General features: G+C 33.9%; 2 protein-coding genes across 2 annotated transcripts; both read left to right on the top strand.

Moving 5' to 3' along the window:
- The first annotated feature begins 2551 nt into the window (after positions 1–2551).
- Positions 2552–7851, top strand: LOC115228640 (large neutral amino acids transporter small subunit 1-like). The gene is made up of 4 exons (XM_036498987.1): positions 2552–2899; positions 6133–6228; positions 6264–6857; positions 7341–7851. The coding sequence occupies exons 1-4, from the start codon at positions 2552–2554 to the stop codon at positions 7806–7808; spliced, it is 1506 nt and encodes a 501-aa protein (XP_036354880.1). The 3' UTR covers positions 7809–7851.
- Positions 7852–24436: 16585 nt separating this feature from the next.
- On the top strand, positions 24437–25233 carry LOC115228633. Its single transcript, XM_029799178.1, has 4 exons — positions 24437–24612; positions 24646–25004; positions 25039–25168; positions 25200–25233. Exons 1-4 carry the CDS (start codon positions 24524–24526, stop codon positions 25231–25233), a joined length of 612 nt encoding a protein of 203 aa, XP_029655038.1. The 5' UTR covers positions 24437–24523.
- The last annotated feature ends 2575 nt before the right edge of the window (positions 25234–27808 follow it).

Consider the following 27808-nt stretch of genomic DNA (forward strand, 5'->3'; position numbering starts at 1 on the left):
AAGATTCGTAGTCTTTTGCTTGTGTAAATATATCCTTCATGTGAATAATCTACTATTTATATCATTGAAATGTACATTTGGGTGTTTCATGGAGAACATGACCATCATTTCTCGATATGTTCTTTTTGCAGTATCCACATCACGAAATATATTGGAAATTTTCTTTATTGCTACATATTCTGCTCGTTCCGTATCAAAACAGTAGCTATAAATATTTATGACTGCTTTTTACATACTAAACTCCTCCCTGTGCTCCATGTTCTATCAATTTGAGTTTATAATATCTTTGGTTTTCTCCAATATAATGAAAATCACGCCCGTACTCCATTTATGTTAACAAATACGCCAATCAATTTTATATTTTAATTATTAAACGCTATGAAATTAACATTTTTTAGCATCGATTTATCAACACACTCAAACGTTTGATCATGTCCCTGAATAACTATTGATTTATACATTTTTAGTCAAAAAAATGATTCCCAAGACAAGACAAGGTCGAGTCCTCTGATCTAAAATAACATATCAGACGGAAGTCACGTGGGAAAAATGACCATGACTGTCTTTCTAAACAAGGAAACCGCAGGATTAGGTTGAAATTTACGGTTAATTTTTCCCTGACAGGCTTTAATTAAATGTGGATGAGCCTTTAACAAGAAAACTGAAGAATTTTGGCTTTAAAAATTATTTCTACATCAGATTTTTATTTTCAGACATTTCAGCAAAAAATATGTGTTGTTGACTATTTTTAAGATTTAATAAAAAATATTTTTGGACATTTAAATTTATTGATTTATTATGTCGCTGACAGCCTGACCTACATGGTTTGAAATTAAATTAAAAACGAAAAAAGTAAATAGCAGAAATAAATTATAAGTAAAAAAATAGGAAAATACCAAAATATTGTAAACGCACTACTCCAAATACCCGTACAAACTACATCTAAATCCGAAAAATGCAAACTTATTAAAAAGCGAATCAATTTATGATAATTGATGATCGGTATATTTGATATTCCTAATTCATAGTCTCTATCTAAAGGACGATAATAACCAAAAACACAAATTGGTTATCTGTTTGGACAATGAAATGGAGATGAAGACACTGGCATTCGCTATTCACCAAGAATGCCACTGGGGAATACTAAAGCTTCATAAGAAGTGCTGGAAAACAATGGTTAAGAAAATCGTATCGTGTGTAGCATGTATGGGAATATGACTTATTTTGTTATTGTTTCTACGGAAGTGATATTTTTCAATACAAATCCAGATATTAATTAAACTTTTTCTGTTCGCTACATCCTTTATTCGCAAAGTGATTCAGGTAGGCGACCTAATTTTTGGCAGTATAGAACCTAGATATGTGATTAAGGGACTCGACTTGAAACTTAAATTGGTGTATAACTTGGAAAAATTAGAGTACTACATACATCTCTATTTGTGAGGATTCTACAAATCATGTCTTATTCATCCATGATTTGAAACTTAAGGAGGAATAATAAGGATGTGATTATTTAATCTAAACTGAATTGTTTGGGAAATCATTTTGAGAAATCAGCGACAATTTATTATGTCGCGCCCCACGGTACGGGTATTAGGAGTAGTGCATTTACAATATTTTGGTATTCATTGTCATTTTGGTATTAACTATGAATTAGGAAAAACAAATATACCGATCATCAATTATCATAAATTGCAACATTTCTGAATTATATAACAGCCTGGCGGATTGCCAAACTGTTTCCTCGGATAATGGCGATCGAGAACCGTTGCATTAGCCAGTCCGCTTCCCGAGGATCATGGGTGCGCATTGAGATTTTGGCTCCGAGCTTGCGAAGGAACTTTTCAGTTTTTGGACCGAGAGGACCCGACGTCTCTGCCGCGATCGGCACCACGGAAAACTCCTCCGAGAGGGCAGAATATTTTGATAGGTTTAATAAATCTTCAGTCTTCTTAGCTGCAGATTTAGCCTCCAGAGCACACGAAGTTAAGTGAGAAGCAGAAAAGGTGTCCCAGCAGGTTGCATCCTATACGAGGCCTTTTCCGCCTTCAAAGGGGAAAAGGGTCATCCCGTCAGGACGTTTCCCGTCGCCGCGGTCAAGACCCGGTGGTTCGAGGACCGAAGGAAATCCCGCCGAGTCGAGGGCCCTCCGTATGATGTCATTCATAGCAGAGTGCCTCGGGAAACGTCCGGCACTCCTCTTGCACGATAAAGGGTGCAGACCGAAAGGGTCAACAGTGCAGCCACAGCGGCACGTGTGCGGGACACATTGCCTTAGTCCGAATTTACTTAAATTGATTCGCTTTTAATACGTTTGTATTTTTCGGATTTAGATGTAGTTTGTACGGGTATTTGGAGTAGTGCATTTACAATATTTTGGTAAAAATCTAAATTAGTTAAATTTATTTTTAATCAGGAATTGACCCTAATTAGTTCATTTCTCATATTAAGATTTTTCTGAATCTATTTTGAAAGTTTAATTTATATTTAAACATTTTTCTTTAAAAATTTAATATAATTACTTTTTAATCTTAATTGATTTTATTTTAAAATGATGCAAAGTTGGTTTGTTGATGATAATTTAGAATCCTTGTTTAACCTAAAATTCATTGCCAAATCGTTAGAACGTAATGCTGTCAAATGCGAAAAAGAAGAAAGAAATGAACGAGCTAAGCTAAAAAAGTCTTTGATGAAAGGAGAACTCGAATTTGCCAAAATATACGGAGAAAATTGTATACGGCAAAAACAACAGGCTCTCAGCTGTCGACGAATGAGTGCTCGTGTCGATTCTGTTGCAGCCCGAGTAAATTCCGCGATAATGACAGGCCAATTAACACGGAATGTTAGCAAAGTTACACAGTCAATGCAGTCTGCATTATCTAAAATGGACTTGGAAAAAGTAATTTGCTCAAATAACTCAGATCACTCTTCTAATGGATAGTTTTGAGAGGCAATTTGACAATTTGGATGTACAGACGTCGGTTATGGACACTTCTATAGCCGGATCCTCGGTCTCCAACACACCTTTGGCGGAGGTGGATGCATTGATGAAGCAATTGGCTGAAGAGAATGGGTTTGGGACGTTTTTTATTTTAGCATTGACCTTGATTTTATGCTGGATTCTTCCCAAACGTCGACTGACACTGATAAGACACAGACAGACTTGGCCAACCGTTTGGCAGAGCTGAGAAAATAAATATTATTTAATTATTATTTTTACGATTGAATATTTTTAAATTAAATTTGTCTAAGTTTTGGCAGGAAACTAATTTTTTGAGATCTCATATGAAAATGTTTTTTTATTTTTTTGCAATCGCAGTGGACGAGATGATATTTAAGAATGTTTTTGTGCATGTCGGATTCTCCACGAATGACTTGCTTTGGCGGAATGTGAATATTGACATTCCGTGCAGTCTTTAGCCAAATAACGGTTTATTAATTGCATATTTTGAATATATAAAATTGACTAATTTTTCAATCAAAAGAGATGGAAATTATTAAATCGATTAATCAATGTATTTTTAATCAACCTATTCAACTGTAAAAAATTTTGGTACTTTTGTCGAAGTGGTCGCAGTTTTTTTAGGCCTTTTAAAAAATCTAATAATTTTTGAGGTGGAATATATTATATTTTATTTAAGTCGCTCTATCAATAATTTAAAATATTATTAAATTTTTTACTAATTTATTTTCTAATTTTTTTAATATTATGGCGAGCATGTACCTAATATTGATATAAACTGGCACTATAGGTCACATGGAAAATTCTGTTGTGGACTTATGCAACATCAAATTCCGACAGCTCCCAATAAGTAAGGAGGATGCAGTGCATTTTCTGCAAAATGTGGATATCCTTTCAAAATCACGTATATGTCCGAAGGGACATCAGATGGAATTAGTCTTGGGACCGAAGCTCAATTGGAAATGCTCAAGAGTTGGTTGTAGAGTCCAACGCGGATAGGAGCAGAGAAACACTGCTCAGTCTAGTAATTCGATATGTCGAGGTGGGAAGCATTATTTATAGTGACTGCTGGAAAGGTTAGCATTATTTGATTAACATTTAGGGTATTCAACTGATCAATTGGTGAAAACGGCTACACACACGAAACCGTTAACCATAAGTAAGGAAATATAATATATTCAGAAAATTCTTTGTGGATCCAACGACGGGAGTGCACACCCAGACAGTAGAACGAATGTGGGGAAGTGCAAAATGCAAGAATAAAGCTCAAAGAGGAGCTGTAAGACATCATCTGGGATCTTATTTCGCAGTTTTTTTTAGTTAGTTATTTTTTCAGAATTATGTGGCGAAAACAAATACAGAACTATAAGGAATGTTTTGCACAGATTGTAAAAGACATAAATTCCTTCTACAGTCCTGGAATTTGGATGCCGCGTACTAAAAATGACTAAATTGGTTAAATAATTTTTAAATAATTTTAATAACCATTTAAATTATTGATAGAGGGTTATAAATTAAATAATCTATTTTTCACTAAAAAAATTAATTAATTTTAATTATCTTCTAAAAAAACTGCGACCACTTCGACAAAGTACCAAAATTTTTAGATGTAAAAGTTTTGTATTATAAATGCCAAACTTGGTAGCTTTCCGAAGCTCCTGGGTTCGAATCTCACTGTCATCGTTTCGGCCGAAGGTTCCATGCATATTACATGCAGCCCGGATTGACGAGTGACGCCGTCAATAGTGATACACCACTGCGGAACCGGATGTCTACATCGCCACAAACGAGAAACACAGATGGAGCAGAGACCTCGTTCGAATTCCCCTCGTTCGGATTAGCTAGTTACTAAATAACATGTTCTCTCTCTGTGTTGCACATGCGGGGCTATAAAGATTATGGCTTTCGTGAAAAGTGCTATAATAATTATAAATGCCAAATTTGGATTCCAAATTCGTTTTTTATTGCCGTGTTTCTTAAAATCCTATCCGTTATTTTCAACTAGGGTTCTCTGTTGGGCGCAATTTCTCTATAGTTGTCTAGGTCGTCCGCCGACTTTAGTCGCAGATCAACCGTCAATAGGCCTGCATTTAAAATGGTCAAAAGTGTCGCTTTTGATCTTCTAGAGAATCTAGACTCTGTTTACACGAAGAAATGATCCATTGTGTTTTTTATTCTAATTTAGTACTTTCGTGATGCTTCTGCAATGTTTTGTCGAGATTGTAATATTATGTGGCATTTTTGGTGGTCTCAAAATATCTCATCCGTTAATCCTGAAAATCTAGAATCTTGAAACGCATTTTATATGGACAAAAGCGTTTTAATTTGATTTTGACAAAGTTATCCATCAGTATAGAGTGTTATTTTGATACTACTTTAGTGCACCTACAAAAAGTGAACAATTTTCTAAAGTGTGCATTATTTAGGGTAGCGCATTGTCAATGTGTGTAAATTCTCATTTTTATTAAAATCAATAATTTATTTAGCTTAAAGGAGAAAGCTTACTTTGTAAAAAAAATTGATTTTCCTGTTCAGATAAATCATTATGTTTCAATCTTCTTTTGATGGTCAGAAACCATTCAGTTATTTGATAGAGAAATACGTTAATCAAAATTTTGAGTTTAATTACGTTTTAAGTTAGATGCTACTTATAAAATGATTGCTGCCTTTTCTTGAAATTGTTTTTAGACATCTTTGCCACTAATTCAGCATAGGTTGAGAGGAATTAACCACAAAATTTTTATTAGCCTGATTATTTTATAAAAAAATAAATCAATCAAAGCATGAAAAACATTTTTAGTAAGAAAAGATTATTCTGACTGTGCAACCAATTTAAATTAGTATTATTGTGGGAGACCAGAGAAAATCAAAGATGGTTCAAAATAAGAAATTGATAGAGAGATAAAAGAAATTTTAATAATATAAAGTTCTTTAAAAATTCCTAACAAATCTATTTCAGCTTTTATCTGTTGAGGCATCAGAAAGGCATAATCTTTCTTTTGTATGATTTGGATTTTTCAGTGACAGAAAAAAAATTGGTATTTTTTTAAGCTCGTAATTTTGAGGTATTGCGTATGAAACCTTTGAAATATTGCTGACAAATCAACCACATGTTAAATTATTATAAATTCTCAATTGACTTATTTAATTTAGATATAACTTCAATGCAGGTAAGACTAAAGAGAAATCTGACTTTTTTAAATGGAGTGGGGATAATCATGGGATATATGATTGGAAGTGGCATATTCATATCAGCCTCGACCGTGGTGCGAGTATAATTTCCTTCTTTACAATATTTCAGGACTGTGGTTCGACGGGGCTTAGTTTGGTGGTATGGGCACTGACAGGGTTCATTTCCTTAGCAGGAGGGTTGTCCTATGGAGAATTGGGATCTGCCATAACAAAATCTGGGGGGGAATACGCGTACTTACAAAAAGCCTACGGAAACTTTTTTGCATTCCTATATTCATGGACACTGCTTGTAATAGTAATGCCAGCCAGTACGTCAGTGAAGGCTTTGGCATTCGGATACTACACTCTCAAGTCTATCTATCCTGCATGTGATCCTCCTATATATCTAATACTACTTGTGTCTGATCTTTCCATAAGTATTTGTTTTAATTCATCAATGATAGTTCTTCTCGCTGGAATCAACTGTCTGAGTGTTAAATTCTCTTCAATAATTCAAAATATATTCACAGGTGCAAAAGCCATTTCTCTGATTATTATAATTGGAGCAGGACTTAACGAAATAAGAAAAGGTAGAAATATAATTATCAGACTAGATCCCACCATTATTTATAATATCAACATGAATGGCACTTCAAATCAAGCTGGACCTATAGCACTCTCTCTTTACGCAGGAATATTTACATATTCCGGATGGTTGGGAATTGTTATTTAATTGCAGGAATTGTCTTAATTCGATTAGCGAGGAAATTGAAAACCCCAAAAAGTGTGAATTTTTTAATATTGTAGAAATCTTCCACTGGCTATAGTCTTCTCGGTGGTCTCCCTCATAGCAATATATATGTTTGTCAACCTGGCCTACTTTGTTGTCATCCCCAAACAAGAACTTTTGGCGACCAGCACAATTGGATTAGTTCTCTCTTCATTTTTTAATATTTTAGTCTTTCGGAAAAGAAATATCAACACTAATGTATACAATCCTTCCCATCTTCGTCACCCTCTCGACCTTTGGAAGTATGAATGGAGGATTTATGTCTTTGTCAAGGTAATTTTATTTTCCTTTTTTCAGAGCTTTTTTTGCTGCAGGAAGGGACGGAAATCTTCTTCGGTTGTTCTCCCTGGTCACAATAAATCTGAAGACACCAGCAGTCCCCCTGATTTTTACGGTATCTCAACATTATCACTGTAGGCTCTGACTTCCTTTATCATCGTCTCAGCTAATGATATTGATTCGATCGTTAATTTTACTACTTTTGCTGAAACTCTGTTCCAGGCGTTGACAATTTCCACTATTTTTTACATGAGAAAGTACGACAAGGAATACAAGCCAGCATTTAAAGTAACGGTAACCCATCATCCACAGGTCAATATATTTTTTCCAATTTTCTTTATAATGGTCTCAATCTATCTCCTTTCAATCACACTCTATACCAAACCAAAGTGGTGTGGAGGAGCCTTCCTCATCATTCTGGCTGGAACCCCAGTTTACTTTATTACTGTAAAAGGAATTTCAAAAAATTCAAAATATAAGGAACTTTCAAGTAAATTCATTTTCTATTGCCACAGAACGCTTTTCGATCTTTTTACAAACTATCCTTGTTTCCGACTTTGCAAAAGAAGAAGATTTGTACCTTACCGAAGAGGCCACTCTTACTGAGTTACTTTAACTAATCATACTTGTTTAAATAATTTTGGTGCTATTTAAATCTTAATTCTTTAATTGTGGACAGCAAATTGTGTTTTTTGTGGGATTATCGACTTCTAGAAAGTCACTAATATGCGCTTTTCAAAAGTTCTAAACGATAACCTTAAGCCAATGAAAAGAACAATAAAGAAATCTAAGGTTACTTATGGTTTCTCTTGTTATTACGAATTAGTATTTTTTAATTTTGTTATTAATCCTCGGAATGTTAGTTAGTAAGTTATTAATAATATATCCCCGGCTCCGATGAATAGATTTTTGAGTTCCACAGAATTTTTTGTCCCGTCAATGTTCATAATCATTCCATGTGAAACATGAGTTATCTTCGCGACATCTCTTTACAGTTAAAACAACGTTAGAACATTGATATTGATTGACTGTTTAAAGAAACTGCAATAAAGTATGACAGAAATCCGTCCCGTTTCACAGTGTACATAATCACATCGTTTTCAGAATTCACATTATAGCTTCCCCATTTGAATGTATCTTGGTTATAAATGTCCAGATAAAAGGAAATGGTTGAGAATCCTTTAATTTCAGTTTCAGCTGCAGTTTGAATCTTTACATTTTTATCAAATTCCAACTTTTAGCCGTGCATGAAGAAATTACGTGAAAATCCCAAATTAGTTATTTGAGATGAGCTAAATCCTTTACTTACAGCTCCATCATTCCAATTCATGATTGGCTGACTATCCTGGGGAATAACAGTAGCTTTTATTAAATAAAAATATCCCTTACTTGGTACCGAGAGGAGTTCGTCCCCATAATTTATGACGATTGACCACCCTTGGAAGAACATTGGTAAACTTAAGTTTTTGCGTGAGGATGAATTGGTTTCATCACTGATCTAAACAGATTTAAATAATTGGTTAGACTGTATAAGCTCTGTAAGGTTTAGTGCTAAAGCGAGTTCCATTTTGTTTGATGTTTTGAGAGCATTGGGATACGGTTGTGCATTCGAATTTATTAATAATTAAATCAAGCTTTTTGTGCTCTTGCATGTTAGTTTTTAACTGCATTGCAATTATCCTGAAAATTATTAATGTATCACTACTTGTCCGATGGAAGTACTTTTTTCAAGTTTTGGTAAACGGAAGAAAATAAATTCGGATCAAGGTCGTCTAAAACAATTCCGTCGATGTAATACACCACTTTCAACAATGCAGATTTCATATCAGCATTGCTCATACTTTCTGTTTTGAAGTCAATTAGAAGATTAATGTCTGTCAATTTAGAATAGTGAATTCAAACCATATTGGCGTAATGCTTTGCTTAAAATAGCCAGGTCTTTATACGGCTCCAACGTAGGGACCAATTTTTTTTCAAAAACATCGGTTGTTTTGAAAACTTCGATCCAAATTGCACCAACATGAAGAGATCTAAGATAATCTAATTTTTGAATAATTCCTAAAAATGTCAATGGAATGTTTGACCGTTTAAGTCTCCAATTCCGTCATTATCAGAGTCAAAAAAAGATTTGACATTGATTCGGTAAATGACGGAGTTTTGGTACCATTTTTGATCCCAGGGAACAGTACAGATAGGGTTAGTAGTCACCAAAACAACCACGGATATGATCAATGCGACAAATACCAATGCAAACAAGGCCAGCAGACCATATCTTAGCTAAAAATAATCTTAAAAGCACTACCCTTCTCCAGAATGGAGTATTTGACTGAGTCAAAATCTCCTCGACTGATAACCCTGTGGGGGAATCGTCTTTCTCAACTCTTTGGCGAATATTGTGACCTTCTTTCTCATTTAGATCTAAATTAATATTTTCAGTGATGCAATCGACTTTGGACATTGAAAATACGATCAAATTATTATAATTTATATTAGCATATAATGCCGCATTTTAATTCCGCTAATTTTATATTCCCTTTTAATAACAACAATTCATATCATTTGAAAAATTTAAAAGTCACATTGGTCACGTATTGGGTCATAAAGTCACACCCGGAAATATCGATAAAATGTATGATAAGCTGCCTTTTCCAGAATTTTAATTTGTTGCCTATTAAACCAAAGTCCTTAGTAGATATGACTCAGGTGTATGATTGGTTTTGTGGTTACATAAATTTTTATTAATAAAAAAAGCAAATTAACCAATTAATTGCTTAACTAAGTATGAGTCTTAGAAATGATAAGCGAGTGGCACTCTGTGCACCACTTTCCGTTCTTCCTCCTCTTCTCTGGGTCTGTAGACCTCCGAGAAAGTGCAGTCGAGCGCCTCTCGTTGACTAAATGTCAAGAAATAGCTTGATCGGCAAGCATCAAACGGAATACTCTCCAAAGTCCTCTTAAGAACAGTATAAGCCTTTAGAGACTTATCTACTCCCAGCTATCTTAAGTACCCCTTGTGGTATTTAGTGACCAGTCCATCCCGATTCATCACACACGGAATGACATGGACTTTGCACTCAGCCCTAGCTCGTTTGCAAGGAGGTCATACTTCCTCCTTTTCTCCACTTCCACTGTCTGCAAGCGATCTAGGCACGTGATGTCCACTTCCACGACAACTATCTCCCCTGGTGACCTTATCGCGGACCACAATATCGGGTTTATTGGGCTGGACAACAATCGAGATGCGTATTGAGTATCCACCTTAATGCAAACCTTTGAGTTCTCACACACTGATTGAACTCGATGGATTTGCCACTTTCTGAACCGCCTCAAACCAACTTATTGCAGAGCAGAAGATGGAAAGACCTCACCATTTTTTATGCCTCCTTGTGTAATCATGGTAAAGAATACTCACACAATTCGTGGATAAATGGTCAAGGGTCATTGCTCTACTTTTATAGTGGTTACACTGTTTTTCTTGACCATTAAAAAATTTTGTTGACCATTAAAATCTTACAAATATGAGAGTTATTTTCATATTTTAGCCATGTTGATGACGACGATACGTGCGGATTGTTCAGATTGCTAAAAGGAGTTTTATGAAGGACTTTTAAGTTGATCTTTTTAATTAGGGATTCTCTGCTAAGTTTGATCAAATCCTTCACATTAACTTGGGTTGCATCCAGACCATATTTAGACGACACGTAGCCTTTTATGATCCCGTTCGGCCTCAACTATGTAGCGAAAAACAAAATAAAGAAATCTTATTTAGAGGCTGATATTATTAAATTTAATGGAATTTCAAATGATAAAAATCCCAACTTTATATACATTTATAATAAATCTAATAAATTTTAATAATTAAAATATTGTGATTAGATCGCTCTAGTGAGGCCAATAAAGTTAATGGAATCAAAATATTTTCATATAAAATTGACTGCTAAAATCTAATATTAAATTAATATTTTTATTTAATTTTAATTAATTGTTAAGATAAAATCAAATAAAATAATTTATAATTCAAAGAATGCCTCTTCCTGTCTACCTTTACGTTCCTAATCTTATTGGTATTGTAATAAACAAAAAATTTATTTAACAGGTTATTCAAGAATATTATTCCTTTTTTTATTTGTGTATTATTCTCTTTCCAACTGTTCCCTGGCTGCATTATATTATTGCCTGTCCATGGGCCTCGATGCTCTGGACGGCTATTCTGCAAGGATTCTAAACCAAAGTTCAACTTTTGGGGCATTTTTGGATATGATTACCGACCGAATTACATCAGCATTTCTTATTTCAATTCTTGTAATTTTATATCCGGATTATCGGCTTATTTTGTTTTTGAGCATGTTTATCGACATTGGAGGACATTGGATATTTTTTGCAGCGTAAATTTTTTTGTTTATTTTACAGTTCTTTCCAGGAGGGGAGAAGCCATAAAGCAAGTTCCGCAAATCCAGTTCTCTGCCTTTATTATGGATCCAAGGTTGTCCTCACTTCACTCTGTGCTTTAAATGAACTTTTTTATATTCTTTTGTACGTCAAAAATTTTTTTGAAAGTATTTTTTGTAATGTTTTTTTAGTTTCGAATTATTTAATGTTTCTATTATTTCCGTTCGCACTTGTTAAAACTTTGATTACTGTTGTCCACGTTTATGAAGCCTATAAGATGTTAACGTCTTTTAAAACTGATTAATTCTTTTTATTTGGGTTTCAAATTAATTTTTTGGATAATTTTAATTCCTTTGGGTAAAAAATTAGATTTTTGTATTGTGGGAATTGTGAGTATTAAACAGTAGGACACTCACAGTAAGTCAATAATGTTGTCGGTTAGTTTATTATTAGCAATTATGTTCTTATTTAACAAAAAATTAATTTCTTTTTTGTTTTTTGTCTTGATTGTGAGTTCATTTTTCCCGGTATCGAGTTTTGTAACTAAACTGAAAACAAATTATTCATGTGATAATTAAAGACTTATTATCCGCCCGTTACTAAGGATTAATCTACTTCTTTTGGAGTAACAAACACGACTTTTTTATCCTCTGTTTCCAAATCAGTTTATGTAGTTTTGAAAAACTTGTAAACGACTTTGTCTCAGTGAAATTATTTTGACTTGAGTGCTTTAGAGGCTAGACAACTTTCTAGTCAAAAGCTCTTATTTATAGCAATTCTCAACTTTGACCTGTTTCAGGCGGCCCTGAGAAATGATTTTCATTTTGACGAGAATAGTTTAATTTTTTTAAACAAGGATGTTTAATTTCTTATTTCAAAGAATAAGTAGGTTTTTCAACATTTTGTGTAGATGTGATTGACTGAATTGAGTATCTTTTATATTATTTTACTTTGCTGATTCCATGCTACTCACAGAGGTGCAAATGAATACCTCTCACGACTTTCTTATATCTTCTGACATAATGGCTGTTGAACATATGTCTGCACTGGGTTGCCAAGTGATCCACAATTTTTTGTTTCAAAAAATGCAAGATCCAAATTAACAAAAACAACGATCAAATGTCAAAAAGCAATGGTATTCCCCCTGAGGAATTTTTTTATTTTGTTTTAAACATATAAAATAGACCTGCAGTGTTTTCCTAAAATCTTCAATTTGTTTGTACCGTGTATTGACGTATTGTAAATAAAAACAATCTTTTTTAAATTAATGAGACATTTCTTAAACTATCGGCTGGATGCGGATGTGGAAGAAATTCATTTTATTGATTAGTCAAATCTAAATTTATCATTTGTATTTATACCTCTCGACTTGACTTTAAATCCATGGAGCACGTGATCTACTAAACAAATGTTTGACTCGAAATTCCGTCAACATTTTGATCATTAATTTATTTTTAAATTCCTTTCTGTTATCTGTGTGTAATAATAACGAGTCTCTATATGTACAAAAACGCTGCAAATCTATCAGGTCGTCTATATACAGCAGCGGTTCTCAACCTTTTTTAGACTGGGGACCACTTTTGCACTATAAAATTTTGTGGGGACCACCTTAAATAAAATAAACATTTTTTGGTATTAGCGCACAATTTTTGGCCTCGTCAGGGCCAGGTTTAGACATGTTCAAATATTTATTATAAAAATAACATGAACATTATGAAAATAACAGAAAATTTAATAGTAATTTAGTGAGATTTCTGATCTTGTTTGCTCAGAATAATTTTACTTATATCAGGCTCTATGTTCGACAAAGCTACTCGCATATCATCTTGTACCCGTAGTCTATTTCTATATTTTGTTTTTAGAAAAGTCAGACACGACATCGCCATTTCACAGTGATAAGTAGTGGGGAATGCAAGTATTGATTCCAATGCAGTTTTACTCAAAATGGGAAATTCTTTCGCCATCTGACACCTAACAATAAAAAGTAATTATTTATGAGAATACCAAAAATCTAATAATGAAGTACATTTGAAAATAATCTGAGCAGACTGATTACATTGAAGTTCAATCAAGCTCTGCTGAAAATTGAGTTCCTGATATTCTTTAAATGAGGTCAAGAAAGGTTGAACGATCCAGTTTGGAATTGGGTCTTCAACAGGAAAATAATCATCAAATTTTGTCTTGAGATTTTCCAGATGTTTGATTATCAGACTTAGAAGAACATTATCCGGTGGGTTGTGTCCGAGATGATATTCAAGCATTGGGAACATTGATGTTATTCCTTTTTTTATTTTCATTATCCACAATAATAACTTTTTTTTAAAAGCCATTATTATTTGATTGACTTCGACAATTGATATATAAAGACCTTTAAATAAATTAATAAAAATTTTACCCTGCATTGACAAATTAAACTCATTTAAAATGTTAAAAAAATCGGCAAGATAATACATTTTCGATTTAAAAGTAAAATCATCGAATTGATCGGCCCAATCATGCTGCATATTATCACGCAAAAACAAAGAGATCGCAGGAGAAAGTTCACAAATTCTCGAAAGGATTTTCCCCCTTGAAAGCCACCTAATTTCAGAATGATAAAGTAGTATAGAATGATTACTTCCTAACTCTTCACAAAGAGTTTGGAAAATTCGATGATTAAGTGGTCGAGATCGAATATAGTTTATCACTTTTACAATAGTGTTTAGTGTTTCTCTTAACGACGAACACATAGTTTTTAAACAAAGTGCATATTTGTGCAATGCACAATGTCTTGTAACAATATCAGGAACCAAATCCTTAATACGAGTAACAAGTCCAGATTGATGACCAATCATCGCAGGTGCACCATCAGTACATATAGATCCAACTTTATCCCATTGGATTTTATTCGTCTTCATAAAATTGTCAAAAATATTAAAGATGTCCTCTCCACGAGTGTGTCCATCCATCTCCAAACAAAATAAAAACTCATCAATAATATTCTCATCATCAACAAAGCGAACATAGGACACAAGCTGACAGACGTTAGAAATGTCAGTTGACTCGTCCAATTGAATACTTATTCTGCATTTACTTTTATTGATTCTTTCAATTAATTGCTTCAGGATATCGGATGACAATTCTGAAATTCTACGGGAAATTGAATGGTATGTCCTTAAGTTTGGTAACTGCATCCGGACCAAACAAAATTCGAGCCATTTCAAAAGCCGCTGGTTTGATTAACTTTTCACCAGAATTATGTGCAGCTTTGTTTTTTGCGATAATCATTGAGACATATTTGTTTTAGATATAAATTAAAATTACAGCATATGATGCTTCTAATCTCGGTTTATCTTGAGATTTATTAAACCACTCAAGCTTTGGCTGTAAATCAAACTTCGTTCTTTTGACTTTAAAATATTCATGTGAGGAAGAATTTTCTGGGTGTACAGACTCTTTGTGGCGCCTAAGTTGAGAAGGTTTCAGTGAATTGTTTCCCAAAATTTTATGGCAAATCATGCATTTTGCCTTTATTTCATTATTTGGGGCAATGAATTTAGTGAATCCAAATTGTACGTAAGAATTCGACCAAAGACGACGATTCTTGTTAACCATAACTAGAATGATAAACCACGCTAATCAAATCAGATTAATTTCAATGTTTTTGATTTATACTTAATTGTACAATTAGTTTTAAATTTAATATATTGTTATTTTTCGAAAATTTCTGGGGACCACTAAAAATTTTCTGGGGACCACGATTGAGAACCGCTTGATTAATTTCAATGTTTTTGATTTATACTTAATTGTACAATTAGTTTTAACTTTAATATATTTTTATTTTTCGAAAATTCCTGGGGACCACTAAAAATTTTCTGGGGACCACTAGTGGTCCCCGGGGACCACGGTTGAGAACCGCTGATATACAGTATGGTCCAAAAATATTACACCCCTTGAAATTCATTAATTTTTTTAAATATATGTATAATTAAACTCATTTTGATTTTCTACAAAATGAAAAATTCATTAAACTCTAAAATAGATATAATTCATAAAAAATGATTAAATAAATCTATTATTCTAACAGATATAAGATTTTTTCGACAAAAAAACAAGGGGTGTAATATTTTTGGACCATACTGTATATCTCGCCTATGTTTTTTGCACTAATCGATTTTATCAAAGACATTGTTTCCAAAAGCTTCTTAGACACACAAACTGGACAGCGTTAAGAATAACTCCAGAATTTTTGGAAAAAGAGAAATTTCTAATGTATTAAATGATCATTGGACGTCGAATGAAGATTTGGCGGTTGTCCAAATTAGCAATAAAATTGAGGTCCTCTCCCGGTATCGAGTTTTCTAAAATCAATTAATTAATCAATATTAAAAATATTAAACTGATAAGTCAACTTATACACGTTTTCTAGTTAATTTTTTCCACATATCAAAGTCGTTTTCATTGTTTACAAAATCACTTTATTCAGGTCTACTTAAACAGTAAAGATTTTGAAATAGCAAGACTATTCTTGAAATTATTACGTAACAATTCATTCGCAGATCAATTTGGAGGATTATAGCCCATCTCTTAACAATACTTTTAACAAAGGTGGTTATTTACAAAGGAATCTCAAATCTCTTTTTGCCATCGATCCATACCGAGTAGATACTCTTTATTGATACATTAATTAATAAAAGTCTGTTATTTTGGACTCTGGTATCGTTTTCTCGGCCCAAACTTTCTATCAAAAATTAGACAAATGAATTCACAAAGTCCGATAGTTTCGAGTTGATAAAATATCGCTCATTTCTATTTAGGTACTACAAAGCTGTTTTTAATGGGGATTTTTTATATGTACTGAAAGACCTCAAAAAATCTAGTTCCTCTCATCCAGAGGCTTGTTAACCCTGCCTTAGGATTGGTAGGAGTGAGAGACTGATTGTTGTTTTTTATTGTACATTTAAAATGATTTTTGAGAGCCATAATATGTTAATTTGATAATATTTTATACTATAATTTTAATAATTTAAATAATTGAATTATTTTTCAGTGTGTCATGGGACGTTGTATTCGTAAAACAACAATAGAATACGACTCAGATAGTGATCAAGACAACACAAGGTTTCAAATTGAATATTTATTTAAAATATCAGTAACGTTGTTTCTGCTGCCAAATTTATCCTTGAATCCCGAAAACGAAAGCACGGCGTAGATACAATTCAACTTGAAACTCTTGATAAATCAAGCATAAATAAAGTAAAAAATACATATCATACCAAAAGGAATCAAAGGAGCATCAACTCAGAAAGGAAATGTATTTAACACACAAAATGCCATTAATTTAGACGACATTATGACGAGGATCCCCCTGAAATAGGAACAACCTTCACAAGCCAATCAAACATCAGAGACGAGGATGCCGACATGTATTACGTAATTATTTCTGATTTTAGGAACGAATATGTAAAGAAAAGATTAGCTCAAATACAAGGAAAAAAGCCAAAAGATTCTGACGATAAGCCAAAGTTTGTTTAAGTTTGTTTAGAAGCGTAGAGTGACTGAGGATCCCATGATGGAAATTTTCCGTAAATGGGCACCTCCAAAATAAATCCCGACGACGGGTTTTTTCAAATACCGACAATTACTGAATATGAACTCGGATCTGAGTTTTGTGGTCGTTTTTTAGTTTTCTGTTAGAGACAAGAAGAACGAAGTTGCCAAAAAAAAGAAAACGTCAAAAAATGGAACTGCCGATTCTGCTGGAATGAATGATTTACTTCCTGGTGTGAGATGTATTTTGTGGTTTATTAATTTAAGTTTTGTCTGAAGGCCATAGAACTTTTAATGTCGATCGAGAGGCTGAGGAGTTTTTCTTAAAGAGGACTAATGTTTATAAATAAATATTTTCGTTTTTTTTCATTAAAATTGGGCTTTAAGTATCTTTTTGAATGATTAGTACAGTTCTATTTAGTTAATCCATTCAATTAGTTTATATTATTAAGGCACAGTCCGAGAAAACATAAAGTTAATTAAAACTCCTTTTTGCCTTGTTTTCAAATATTATTTCTGTTACTTTCAACTGGGATTTATTGTTGCGCGCAATTTCTTTGTCCAAATTTTCCGCCGACTTTATTCGCCGACTAACACTCAATAGGTCTTTATTTAAAATGGTCGAAAATGTCGCTCTGGGTCTTCCACAGAATCTAGACTCTGTTCGCGCAAAGAAATGATTTATTGTGTTTTATTCTATTTTAGTACTTTTGATTGGGAGAAATTTGGTCAAGCACCAGCTTCAGAAATGTGGAAAAGAACACGTTTTGTGTGAAGCTAGAAAATATAAACCTTAACTGAAAATGGATTTTAACTTAAATTAAAATTAGATTCGCTATTTTGCCGAAACTCAACACCAATTCACAGTGGAATTTAGTAAGAATTTAAGGAAAATATTTTACAAGTGTGACAATGTAAAATATTGCAGTCGAATAATGGATTATAGTTTAAAAAATCAATAATTAAAGAATTATGCAGGACATTAAAAATCAGACAGCAAAATTATCCTCAATCGCATTTTATCGGAGTCACTCGGCTCGAATTCGATCAAGCTAACGTAGTAGTTCACCAGTTAAATCGTATACTTGTTCAAGCTATGAAATAAGTTCCGTGCATTGAGGCGAGCATTTCATGGTATTGCCGTCCTAGTCATTTTTTCCCAATAGATTGTCTTCATGGAGAGACGTATTGAAGCATGTCTTAAAAGTTCTGCTGGAATATTGTCTGGCCCTGCAGATCTTAAAGTGTTCAGTTTTTTAATGACTTGTTGAATTTCCGAGACACTTATTGGGTCTGTTGATGCGGATTTGCCAGTTTTCAAAAGTTTCGACGTGTGGTCAGTTTCAGATGCATGTTGAGAAAAGAATCTAAGTATGAAACTTTTTGACGTCTTCAGTAACGGTACGGCCGAGATTATCCTGGACAGTGATAGGAAACAAACACTTCTTACTGTTGAAGAGGAAAATTGCTTAAAACATTTTTAGTCTATCTTCGTGTTTTATACGTTCGGAAATTTGTATTTCTGCTTCTTTTTTAACAAAAGATTTTTGTAGTTTTATTTTTGTTAATACTTTACCTCTCTGCGTGCGGAGTTTGGTTTTTCAGGTAAAATTGTATTTTCAGATTGTAGTCTGATTTTTTTGTATTAGAGAAAGTCGACCAATTTCATTGTACTGTATTTTTGTCTGTTGTGCACAGCAGACAGAGATATTGTATTTATATAAATCTCGGGCAAGTTGTTGTTTTTTATAACTATAACTGAGTCTTCTGCAGTTTAAAAATCTAAGAGGAAAGGAGAAATCAGTAAAGAATACAAATAAGACATAAGTGCAAAAGAGGCACTTCACCACCTTAGCCACGTAGTTTTTTTACGAATGGTAATTGTGGAAAATCTTTAAGCATTTCCTATTAGACTCAATATTGATGTAAAAGAAAAACATTACGACTACTATTATTTCTTTCTCTTCCGCCTGAATAAATAAGAGAGTGGAAAGCTGTTCTAAAAAGACATCGATTATTGCGCTTTACAAATGACTGTCGTGTTTTGGGAGGACTATGCTACATTGAGTATGAATAACATCTAAATTATACTGTAATAAGAGATTCGAATATTTTTAAAATATTTTGTTTATTGGGAACTTCAGAGGTTTAACTTTCTAAAAGTCATTATTTTACTGACAAATAATATGTCACAGTCCGTTTATGAAACACGCCGTTAATGAAACGCCAACATCAAATTAGAAAAAAAATTGATTTTGTCAATAAAAAATTTATAAATTGACAAATACCTGCGCTGGTATTGAATTGAAATGTTTATTTTCTATGTAACAAACTCGTCACTAGATTAAAAGGGGAGAGAAGAGCCAAACGAAACCAAGGAGACGGAAGAAACAAGTTTGTTTGCTGATTGGGGTCAATTCTAATGGGACACCAGATGTCCCTTCGATAAAAATAACGACCCCTTGCACCACTATTTATTTAAGTGATGCAACAGTTTTTCAATGGATCGTACCGATCCCTCCAGCTCTGGGGTTAGTTTGGATTTTAAGTCCAAGCCATGTGCCAGTTTAATGGCATATCTCCGCGTTTTCTCCAAAAGATCAATATGTTTCTTTCCTTCGCAGCTCCGAACCATCCTTGAGATCCATAGATCAGGAAGGGTTCTATACACGCAGAGTATACGTATAAGAACGTACGTATAAGAACGTTTCCTGCGCTGGTATTTGGGTTTAAATATATTCAATTAAAAAATTAAAATCGATGCCAAAGCAGAATGTGCTTTAAAACCGATTTCATAAATAAAAATAATATTTTAAAATTAATAATTGATATTTTAGAATAATGAGAAAAAATTCTAAATGCTTCATAATGTATTAAAATGTCAAAACAAGAATCTTCTGAAGGAGCAAGCCTGTCTGCACAGTTCATTTGTGATTAGAAGACCTAATTTTAGAGATTGAAACGAGAAATAGCAATGAGATCTGTCAAATTATTACCCCCTTCACAACCTAAACCAAATTAGCGTTCAGTATTCATTGATTTTACTTTTTCTATTAAGGTCTACTTATAAATTATTTTATGAGATTCAATGGAAAATTTAAGTTATTTCAATTTTAATTTTAAATTATGTTAAAATTTAAAATCATTTTATAAATATATTTTTTTACTTTGCCTTGTTACCCTATTCAAAGCACCTAGTGTCCATTTAACGGCGTGTCCATTCTATGGACGGGCACATTTATAACTAATTAATCATTTCCAATGACGATTTGTATTAATTTATCTTTTTTTCGATATGATTTTTTGTCAATTTGATGTTGGCGTTTCATTAACGGCGTGTTTCTTTATCGGACTGTGACATAATATAGACAAATTAAAATTGTATTACCATAGAACTAATATTCTTACAACAGAGTCCTCTACATGGTGTGGTTTTTTTTAGTTTTAAGTTATTCCAGTTTCAACTTCTTTAGAATATATATTGCTTTATTGTGAGTAACCTGGCGATCTATGTCAAAATTTTACTTCCAATTTTTTCAAAAAAGTTTCTTCGACCAACCAAATAGATCATTATTCTACATAACAAAAGTACTTCTAAATAAACAGGATTCTCGACAACAGAAAACTTTTAACTTAATCGAGTCGATTCCGGTAATATAAAATTAGCGCGAAGAAATTAGACGACCTCTCTTTTCTCGAACGAAAGTGAAACAGATTCACGTTGTTCGTAAAAAACATACTTTTATTCCTTTAGAGTTGTCGTAATTTGTAACAATTATTACTTGGTGACAAATAGTATGTAATTCATTTAAAAAATAAAATGGATTTGATTAGAAGATCCACTCAAGGTTTTATAAGACTTTAAATCAGGAATTTTTCAACAGCCATGCCACATGTTTATATGCAGAATCTTTTTAAAAACAACTCAAATTACAGAACTCTTTGAATTTAGTTTTCACGTCAAAAAAGAAATCTTCGGCAACATCGAAGAACGACTCAAAAATACAAAAAATTCTAAAGAAAAATGGAAACCGCAAAATTAGGCTTCAGAAACATCAAAGAAAAGATAGAAATCAACGATCGATCAAAATATTAGTTGCTTAAACTCTCAAATGTTGCTGAAACATGCTAAGACCTTGATTTTAGTGTAACAGGGTATTTTGTGATGATATTTACCGCCTTTCCGACAGACCCCTTTAGTTGCTCGGAAAAGGCGATGAAGTGATAAAACTCTTTAAAAATCGGACTGTGAACTATATTTCCATAATGACCAGACTCTCAGTAACTGCGCCAAAATATTATACAAGCTCAAAAATCGCAACTTTAAAAACTTTTATCTAGAAAAAAATAATCCCTCACGAAATCTTTAATGCCTCAGAAGAACAGGAACCACTGCTAGTTTTCCTAAAAGAATTGATTCTTATTTAAAACTCTGTTTAGAACATAATTCTTTGTATCCTCGTTGCGAATATTATTATCTACCGATAGTCCTGTTCTATTTATTGTCCTCATTTCATTATACCTATTCAAAAGGCATTCCAAAGAATTTTTAATTATTAAATTTGATTAAATGTGGACATATAAAACAAATAGTTCTCTTGTTGCCACGATTGATCAATTTAACTAATGGAACCAACGTTGGAAAGTATTAAAGACATTTTTGATGAAGTGGAAGACATGGAAAAAACTTGTAACACAAAAATTGTCGTTGTTGGAGACCCAAATGTCGGGAAGGTAGACTACGCATTCCCTTGTTGTAGACTGCCCTAATTGAAAGACTGATCAATAACAGATTTACGGGGACTGAGTGCACAACAGTGGGGTTTGCAAATCATTTTCGAAGAATTGTAGTTTCCTGTAGTTTATATTTATTATTCCCGCAGCTTACGACGTCTCGATGCACATTTGGGACATTTCTGGACGAGAAATTGACTCACAAAATTTTGAAAACTACTTTTCTGAAACAAACGTTGTTTTGGGAGTTAATATTAACCCAGGGAGTGATCATTGCCTATGACATAACAAACAAGTCTTCATTCGACAACATCGTTGTTTGGCACCGGCGGATTTCCTCGTTTTTTGAACCAAGTTCAATGCCTCGATTTTGCATCGTTGGTTGTAAAAGTAAAAACCTAAACGACTTGTTCTAGATGACATTGTTCACAGATCGATAAATAACACAGACGTCAAATTACTTTTAGATAACCGAGACCTCACTCATTTTACTTGCTCAGCTAAAACTGGACATTCGGTCGAATCGGATTGATATTGTGTAGGTCGAAATAATATTTGCTCACCTCGTGGCATCCTCTCTTGGAATTGTCCTTAAGGAGTGTGATATTGAGTTTTACACAGCCATGGTCACTGCTACCATTGCAGTTGATTCGACCGACCAAAAGCCCATTTTCTACGATAATAGCAGAGAAGAAACAAGAACGGTTCCTCACAATAGCACATGTGATATTCTATGACTATCATTAAAAATAATAAAATTATATTTTTTGTGACTAGCCAGAATTTCATAGTGTTTACATTGGGATCAATATCCTACCAAAAATAAAAAAAAGTATAAGACAAGAGACTTCAAGCGACCATCTGACAATTCCGGGAAATAACGGAAAAGAGATGAGTGCCTACATTTGGCACCCAAGTACTAATGTAAGAGATACATCAATTTTTTAGAACTCACTCCCAACATACTGTAATCTTGACTGAACGGAACAGATTTCACCAGGCAAATTGACTTTTTGTAGTGCTATGGCATTACCTCAGTTGAGAGTATTGCTCTTAAAGTTCCATGGACCCATAGAACTCTTACTCGCATTAAACTCAATACACTGATCCTCGATATGCGTTGAAAATGTGAATCGCCTTCTCTTACCCATACAGAAATATTGCTATTGAGACTTCCCAAATTTTCACACTATTTCTACTCTACAAGTCCATTTCATGACCAATCTACCCACTAAGAATCGTTCTGTCCAAGAAATAGATAAATAGTCATAACCGACCGCTGTTACAACATTCTCATCTTTCGATCAATCATCGTGAGTGCTCTTCACTAAGTACGTATATTTTTGGCCTACTTTTTTACATTGAGACTATTGAGTCAGATTGAGTGTTTCGCCGTTGAAAGAGGTGAACAAAAGGAAGAAGTGAGAAAATGGAAATGATTGACTTTTTGGAAAAGTTGAAGAGAATCGAGTCCTTATAATTAATACACACAAGCCAGTGGATGTGCTAGGCTTGAATGTAGGGGTTCCAGAAATTCTACTTTTATTGGTTTTTTCGTTCATGAAATGTGAAATCAAACTTGAAAAAACTGTGACGAATTCTTCGTTATTTATTAACCCAAATAAGTTATTCAGTTCGATGTGATTTTAGGAACCAACTAAAAATATGTTTTTAACTACTTTATGATTCAAATTTGTTTCCAAGTAATTGCGTCCCTAAGTAAAGTGACTGTTGCTCAGATTCAACGACTAATTCAAGTGAGTCGTCGATAACGGGTCCACACTCCGTATATAAAAACATGATATCTACAATTCTGTGCTATATTGTAATATTTAAAACGATTTAAAATTATAAGATTGTTTATATTAATCAAATTTGAATTAAAAAGGACAAAAATGAGCAAATATCTTTGTATTCTCATTTGTTTTATTTATTATAATAAAATTCCTACAATTCTGAATTTAGGTCATTTTTAATGCTAATAAATTTGCCAGAAAACTAAAAATTAGGAATATTTTAGACTTTTTCGGAATAGACTTAGACATTCAATTTCGGAATTAATTAGAATAACTTATTTTCTCTCTTGTTTTCAAAAAAAGTTGTGTGGCTGGCAGAAAAGAAATTTTAGACATCTTCGTGCTTCTAGCTACGCGGACGTTTATGCTATAAATAGAATTATGTATTTTAGAAAGTTCAATTCAGATAGAAAAATAGGGTAGCTTATTGGAATTGAAAAAATTTTTGTTCAAAACTGATAAAATATGATAGATATTGACTAGATAACAGGAAATAAAATGTTTCCTCATTTATGATTTTAAATAAAAAATTATCTCATTTATTATAATTGAATTAATAAAAATATAAATCTTAAAATAATTTTAATTTATTATATTAATAAATGGTTAACACAAATATTAATTTCATAATAGATGTCTCTACTACTACTATAACGTTTAGTATTGATCCCAACTTGGTATGTACTGTCTTTATGCCATACTACCTAATAAAATTGACCAATCTTAACAAAACTAGATATATGGACCCTAAAACACGAGAAACGGTGCTGGCATGCTATAGCCAGTCAATAGAGGCCATGCTATACCAATCCAATAACGTTAACTCATTTTGCACAGCAGCAACACATCTCAATACCTCTCTAAAGTTCAAAAATGCTAAAATCATGTTTTAGAATCACGCCGTCGAGATTTAAGAGCGAAGTGAGACGTGCGCTGAGTAAAATGTCAAGATCTGGCCAAAAGTAATCCAAAATTAACAGAAACTTCAATTTTAGAAGTTTAAACCATAAAATTCTTCGACAAATGTTTTCCCGCCATCCAATTCCCTCCAAAAACGAAACTTGGCCTTTTATTCGTCCTGAATGTCTTGTGGCCGCGGATCAGTTTTTGGCGAAACTTGAGCTTTCGAAAAAAATCATTGGAAATTCCACCGACAAGCAATTTCAGATCAAAATCCAACCAGTTACGTTGTCCTCCGACAATTCACATGTCCAAATCTGTCCACCAGATACTGACAGAGTCGATTCGAGTGTCCAAGTGAACGGAGAAAGTTTTAGAGAGTATTTTATGAACAATTTTGTGCCAGTTATACCATCAAAGATTAAATTTCCTGAATCAGAAATCCATTTCCCAGGTTTGTGGTTAATTAAGACGATTTCTATTCTTAGAATATGAAGGGACTTCCCCAAGGGTCTCCCTTGATCAGCCAATAATGTTGGAGTACGAAGAGCCAGTGGGAGAGAATAACATTTCTGAGTATCATAACGGAAATATGTCCCCACCGACAATTACCTCATCGTATGTCTTAAGCTGGGACTATAATTTGTAGTATTAGGCTGGATGGACGTTGTGATAGGGATTGACTTATGTGCTTGAGTGTGTTTTAATGAAAATTTATTGTTATTTGTTTTAAATTTAATTAAAGAATTATTCGTTAAGGTGTTAGATCAGCGGTTCTCAACCTTTTTTAGACTGGGGACCACTTTTGCACTATAAAATTTTGTGGGACCACCTTAATAAAATAAACATTTTTTGGTATTAGCGCACAATTTTTGGCCTCGCCAGGGCCAGGTTTAGACTGTTCGAATATTATTATAAAAATAACATGAACATTATGAAAATAACAGAAAATTTAATAGTAATTTAGTGAGATTTCTGATCTTGTTTGCTCAGAATAATTTTACTTATATCAGGCTCTATGTTCGACAAAGCTACTCGCATATCATCTTGTACCCGTAGTCTATTCTATATTTTGTTTTTAGAAAAGTCAGACACGACATCGCCATTTCACAGTGATAAGTAGTGGGGAATGCAAGTATTGATTCCAATGCAGTTTTACTCAAAATGGGGAATTCTTTCGCCATCTGACACCTAACAATAAAAAGTAATTATTAATGAGAATACCAAAAATCTAATAATGAAGTACATTTGAAAATAATCTGAGCAGACTGATTACATTGAAGTTCAATCAAGCTCTGCTGAAAATTGAGTTCCTGATATTCTTTAAATGAGGTCAAGAAAGGTTGAACGATCCAGTTTGGAATTGGGTCTTCAACAGGAATTTTCTGGGTGTACAGACTCTTTGTGGCGCCTAAGTTGAGAAGGTTTCAGTGAATTGTTTCCCAAAATTTTATGGCAAATCATGCATTTTGCCTTTATTTCATTATTTGGGGCAATGAATTTAGTGAATCCAAATTGTACGTAAGAATCCGACCAAAGACGACGATTCTTGTTAACCATAACTAGAATGATAAACCACGCTAATCAAATCAGATTAATTTCAATGTTTTTGATTTATACTTAATTGTACAATTAGTTTTAAATTTAATATATTGTTATTTTGCGAAAATTCCTGGGGACCACTAAAATTTTCTGGGGACCACGATTGAAAACCGCTTGATTAATTTCAATGTTTTTGATTTATACTTAATTGTACAATTAGTTTTAACTTTAATATATTTTTATTTTTCGAAAATTCCTGGGGACCACTAAAATTTTCTGGGGACCACTAGTGGTCCCGGGACCACGGTTGAGAACCGCTGTGTTAGATAAATTATTTAATTGATCAAATTTATAATTATTCAATTTACGTCAATTGACTTAAAAGATTAATGGTAGTAAATAATCAGATCCTTCCTCCTCCCTCTGGATCGCTCACGGACTCAGAGCTTTCATACGGCACATCGTTGTGGACAGATTCGGCTAAAAACCCCGTTGACCTATGCCTATGCGCGAATGGACGGAGATCAGCAGCTCTCAGTCTTTCCGGTACTTACTGTCTCACGGAGACCAACACCGCGTGCTTGTCTGTTGTCTGGAGCATCTCCACGGACTGGCGCCTGGATCAACGCCTATCCTTCCCCCGCAGCTGGAACCTTCCTGGACCCAGACTGTTAAGAATCGGAATATCTCTCCGACTCGGCTTGGACATTTGCCAGCCTCACCAATGCCGTTGCGGGGCTCATATAGACCGCAAAGTCTACACCCGCTCTCCTGCCGCAAATGCCCTGGGAGGTTACCCAGGCACGGACAGCTTAATTCCATAATAAAGCGTCTGCTCGAGGCAACCGGCATCCCGTGCCAGCTGGAGCCCTCTGGCCTTAACAGGGGCGATGGAAGAGGCCGGACGGCGTCTCGCTCTTCCCGTTCAGTGCGGCAAAGCGATCGTCTGGGACGCGACATGCTCTGACACTTTTGCGTCAACATGCCTTCTCGCGTCCGCGATCGAAGCTGGCACAGCGGCGAGGAGGGCAGAGACCCGGAAGAAAGACAAGTACGCCTCGCTCGCCGACAGATTCCTCTTTGTGCCTGTTTCAGTCGAAACATCAGGCACATTCGGCCCAGCCACGCTACGTTTTCTCACGAGAGAGGCCGTCACCTCGGAGGATTAGAAACGACCCCCGTGAGGTCAATCGGCTTTTTGAGCGCGCGTCTCAATAGCCGTACTCAGGGGGAACAGTTTCTCTATTCCTCTGCGGCTAGTAGCTGACTTCTTGTTCCATTTTCTTTTCATTGTAATAAACTATTAAGATTAAAAAAAAAAAAAATTAGTTAAATGTTCGTCTTTTGCCGATTTGAATTCTCGATGAAGAAATAAATTTCTTCATAGTTCAGGATTGTTGTTAATCTTTCAGGAACCCACAAAAGATTACTTAAAACAATTGCTTTTTATTTTAGAAATTGATTTTTTGTTCTTAAGAATATGATAATAATCGATAATTTTAAAAAAGCACGTTATTTTCTTGTGGTGTTGTATGCCAGATTTTGCTATTTATGGAAATCTAATCCTATGGGCCCCCCTGCGGGAAATAATAGTATGAGTCTCGAGGAAGCAGGGAATTTGTCTGTCGGGGTGTACTAAATTGTGTGGTTAGTCCTGTCGATGGAGTCAGGAAGATGACAATAAACCTCCACTCATTGTCAGCTACCATCAGCGAG

Source organism: Octopus sinensis, unplaced genomic scaffold, assembly GCF_006345805.1.
Source record: "Octopus sinensis unplaced genomic scaffold, ASM634580v1 Contig10850, whole genome shotgun sequence".
In the NCBI taxonomy this organism is placed as follows: domain Eukaryota; kingdom Metazoa; phylum Mollusca; class Cephalopoda; order Octopoda; family Octopodidae; genus Octopus; species Octopus sinensis.

Excerpts from the sequence above, each read along its gene's own strand:
- LOC115228640 (XM_036498987.1), top strand. The coding sequence starts at position 2,552 with ATGATGCAAAGTTGGTTTGTTGATGATAATTTAGAATCCTTGTTTAAC. Across the intron at positions 2,900-6,132 it reads CTAAAATGGACTTGGAAAAA|GTAAGACTAAAGAGAAATCT; the intron begins GTAATTTGCTCA and ends ACTTCAATGCAG. Across the intron at positions 6,229-6,263 it reads TCATATCAGCCTCGACCGTG|GACTGTGGTTCGACGGGGCT; the intron begins GTGCGAGTATAA and ends ACAATATTTCAG.
- LOC115228633 (XM_029799178.1), top strand. The coding sequence starts at position 24,524 with ATGCTAAAATCATGTTTTAGAATCACGCCGTCGAGATTTAAGAGCGAA. Across the intron at positions 24,613-24,645 it reads ATGTCAAGATCTGGCCAAAA|AAGTTTAAACCATAAAATTC; the intron begins GTAATCCAAAAT and ends CTTCAATTTTAG. Across the intron at positions 25,005-25,038 it reads ATCAGAAATCCATTTCCCAG|AATATGAAGGGACTTCCCCA; the intron begins GTTTGTGGTTAA and ends TTCTATTCTTAG.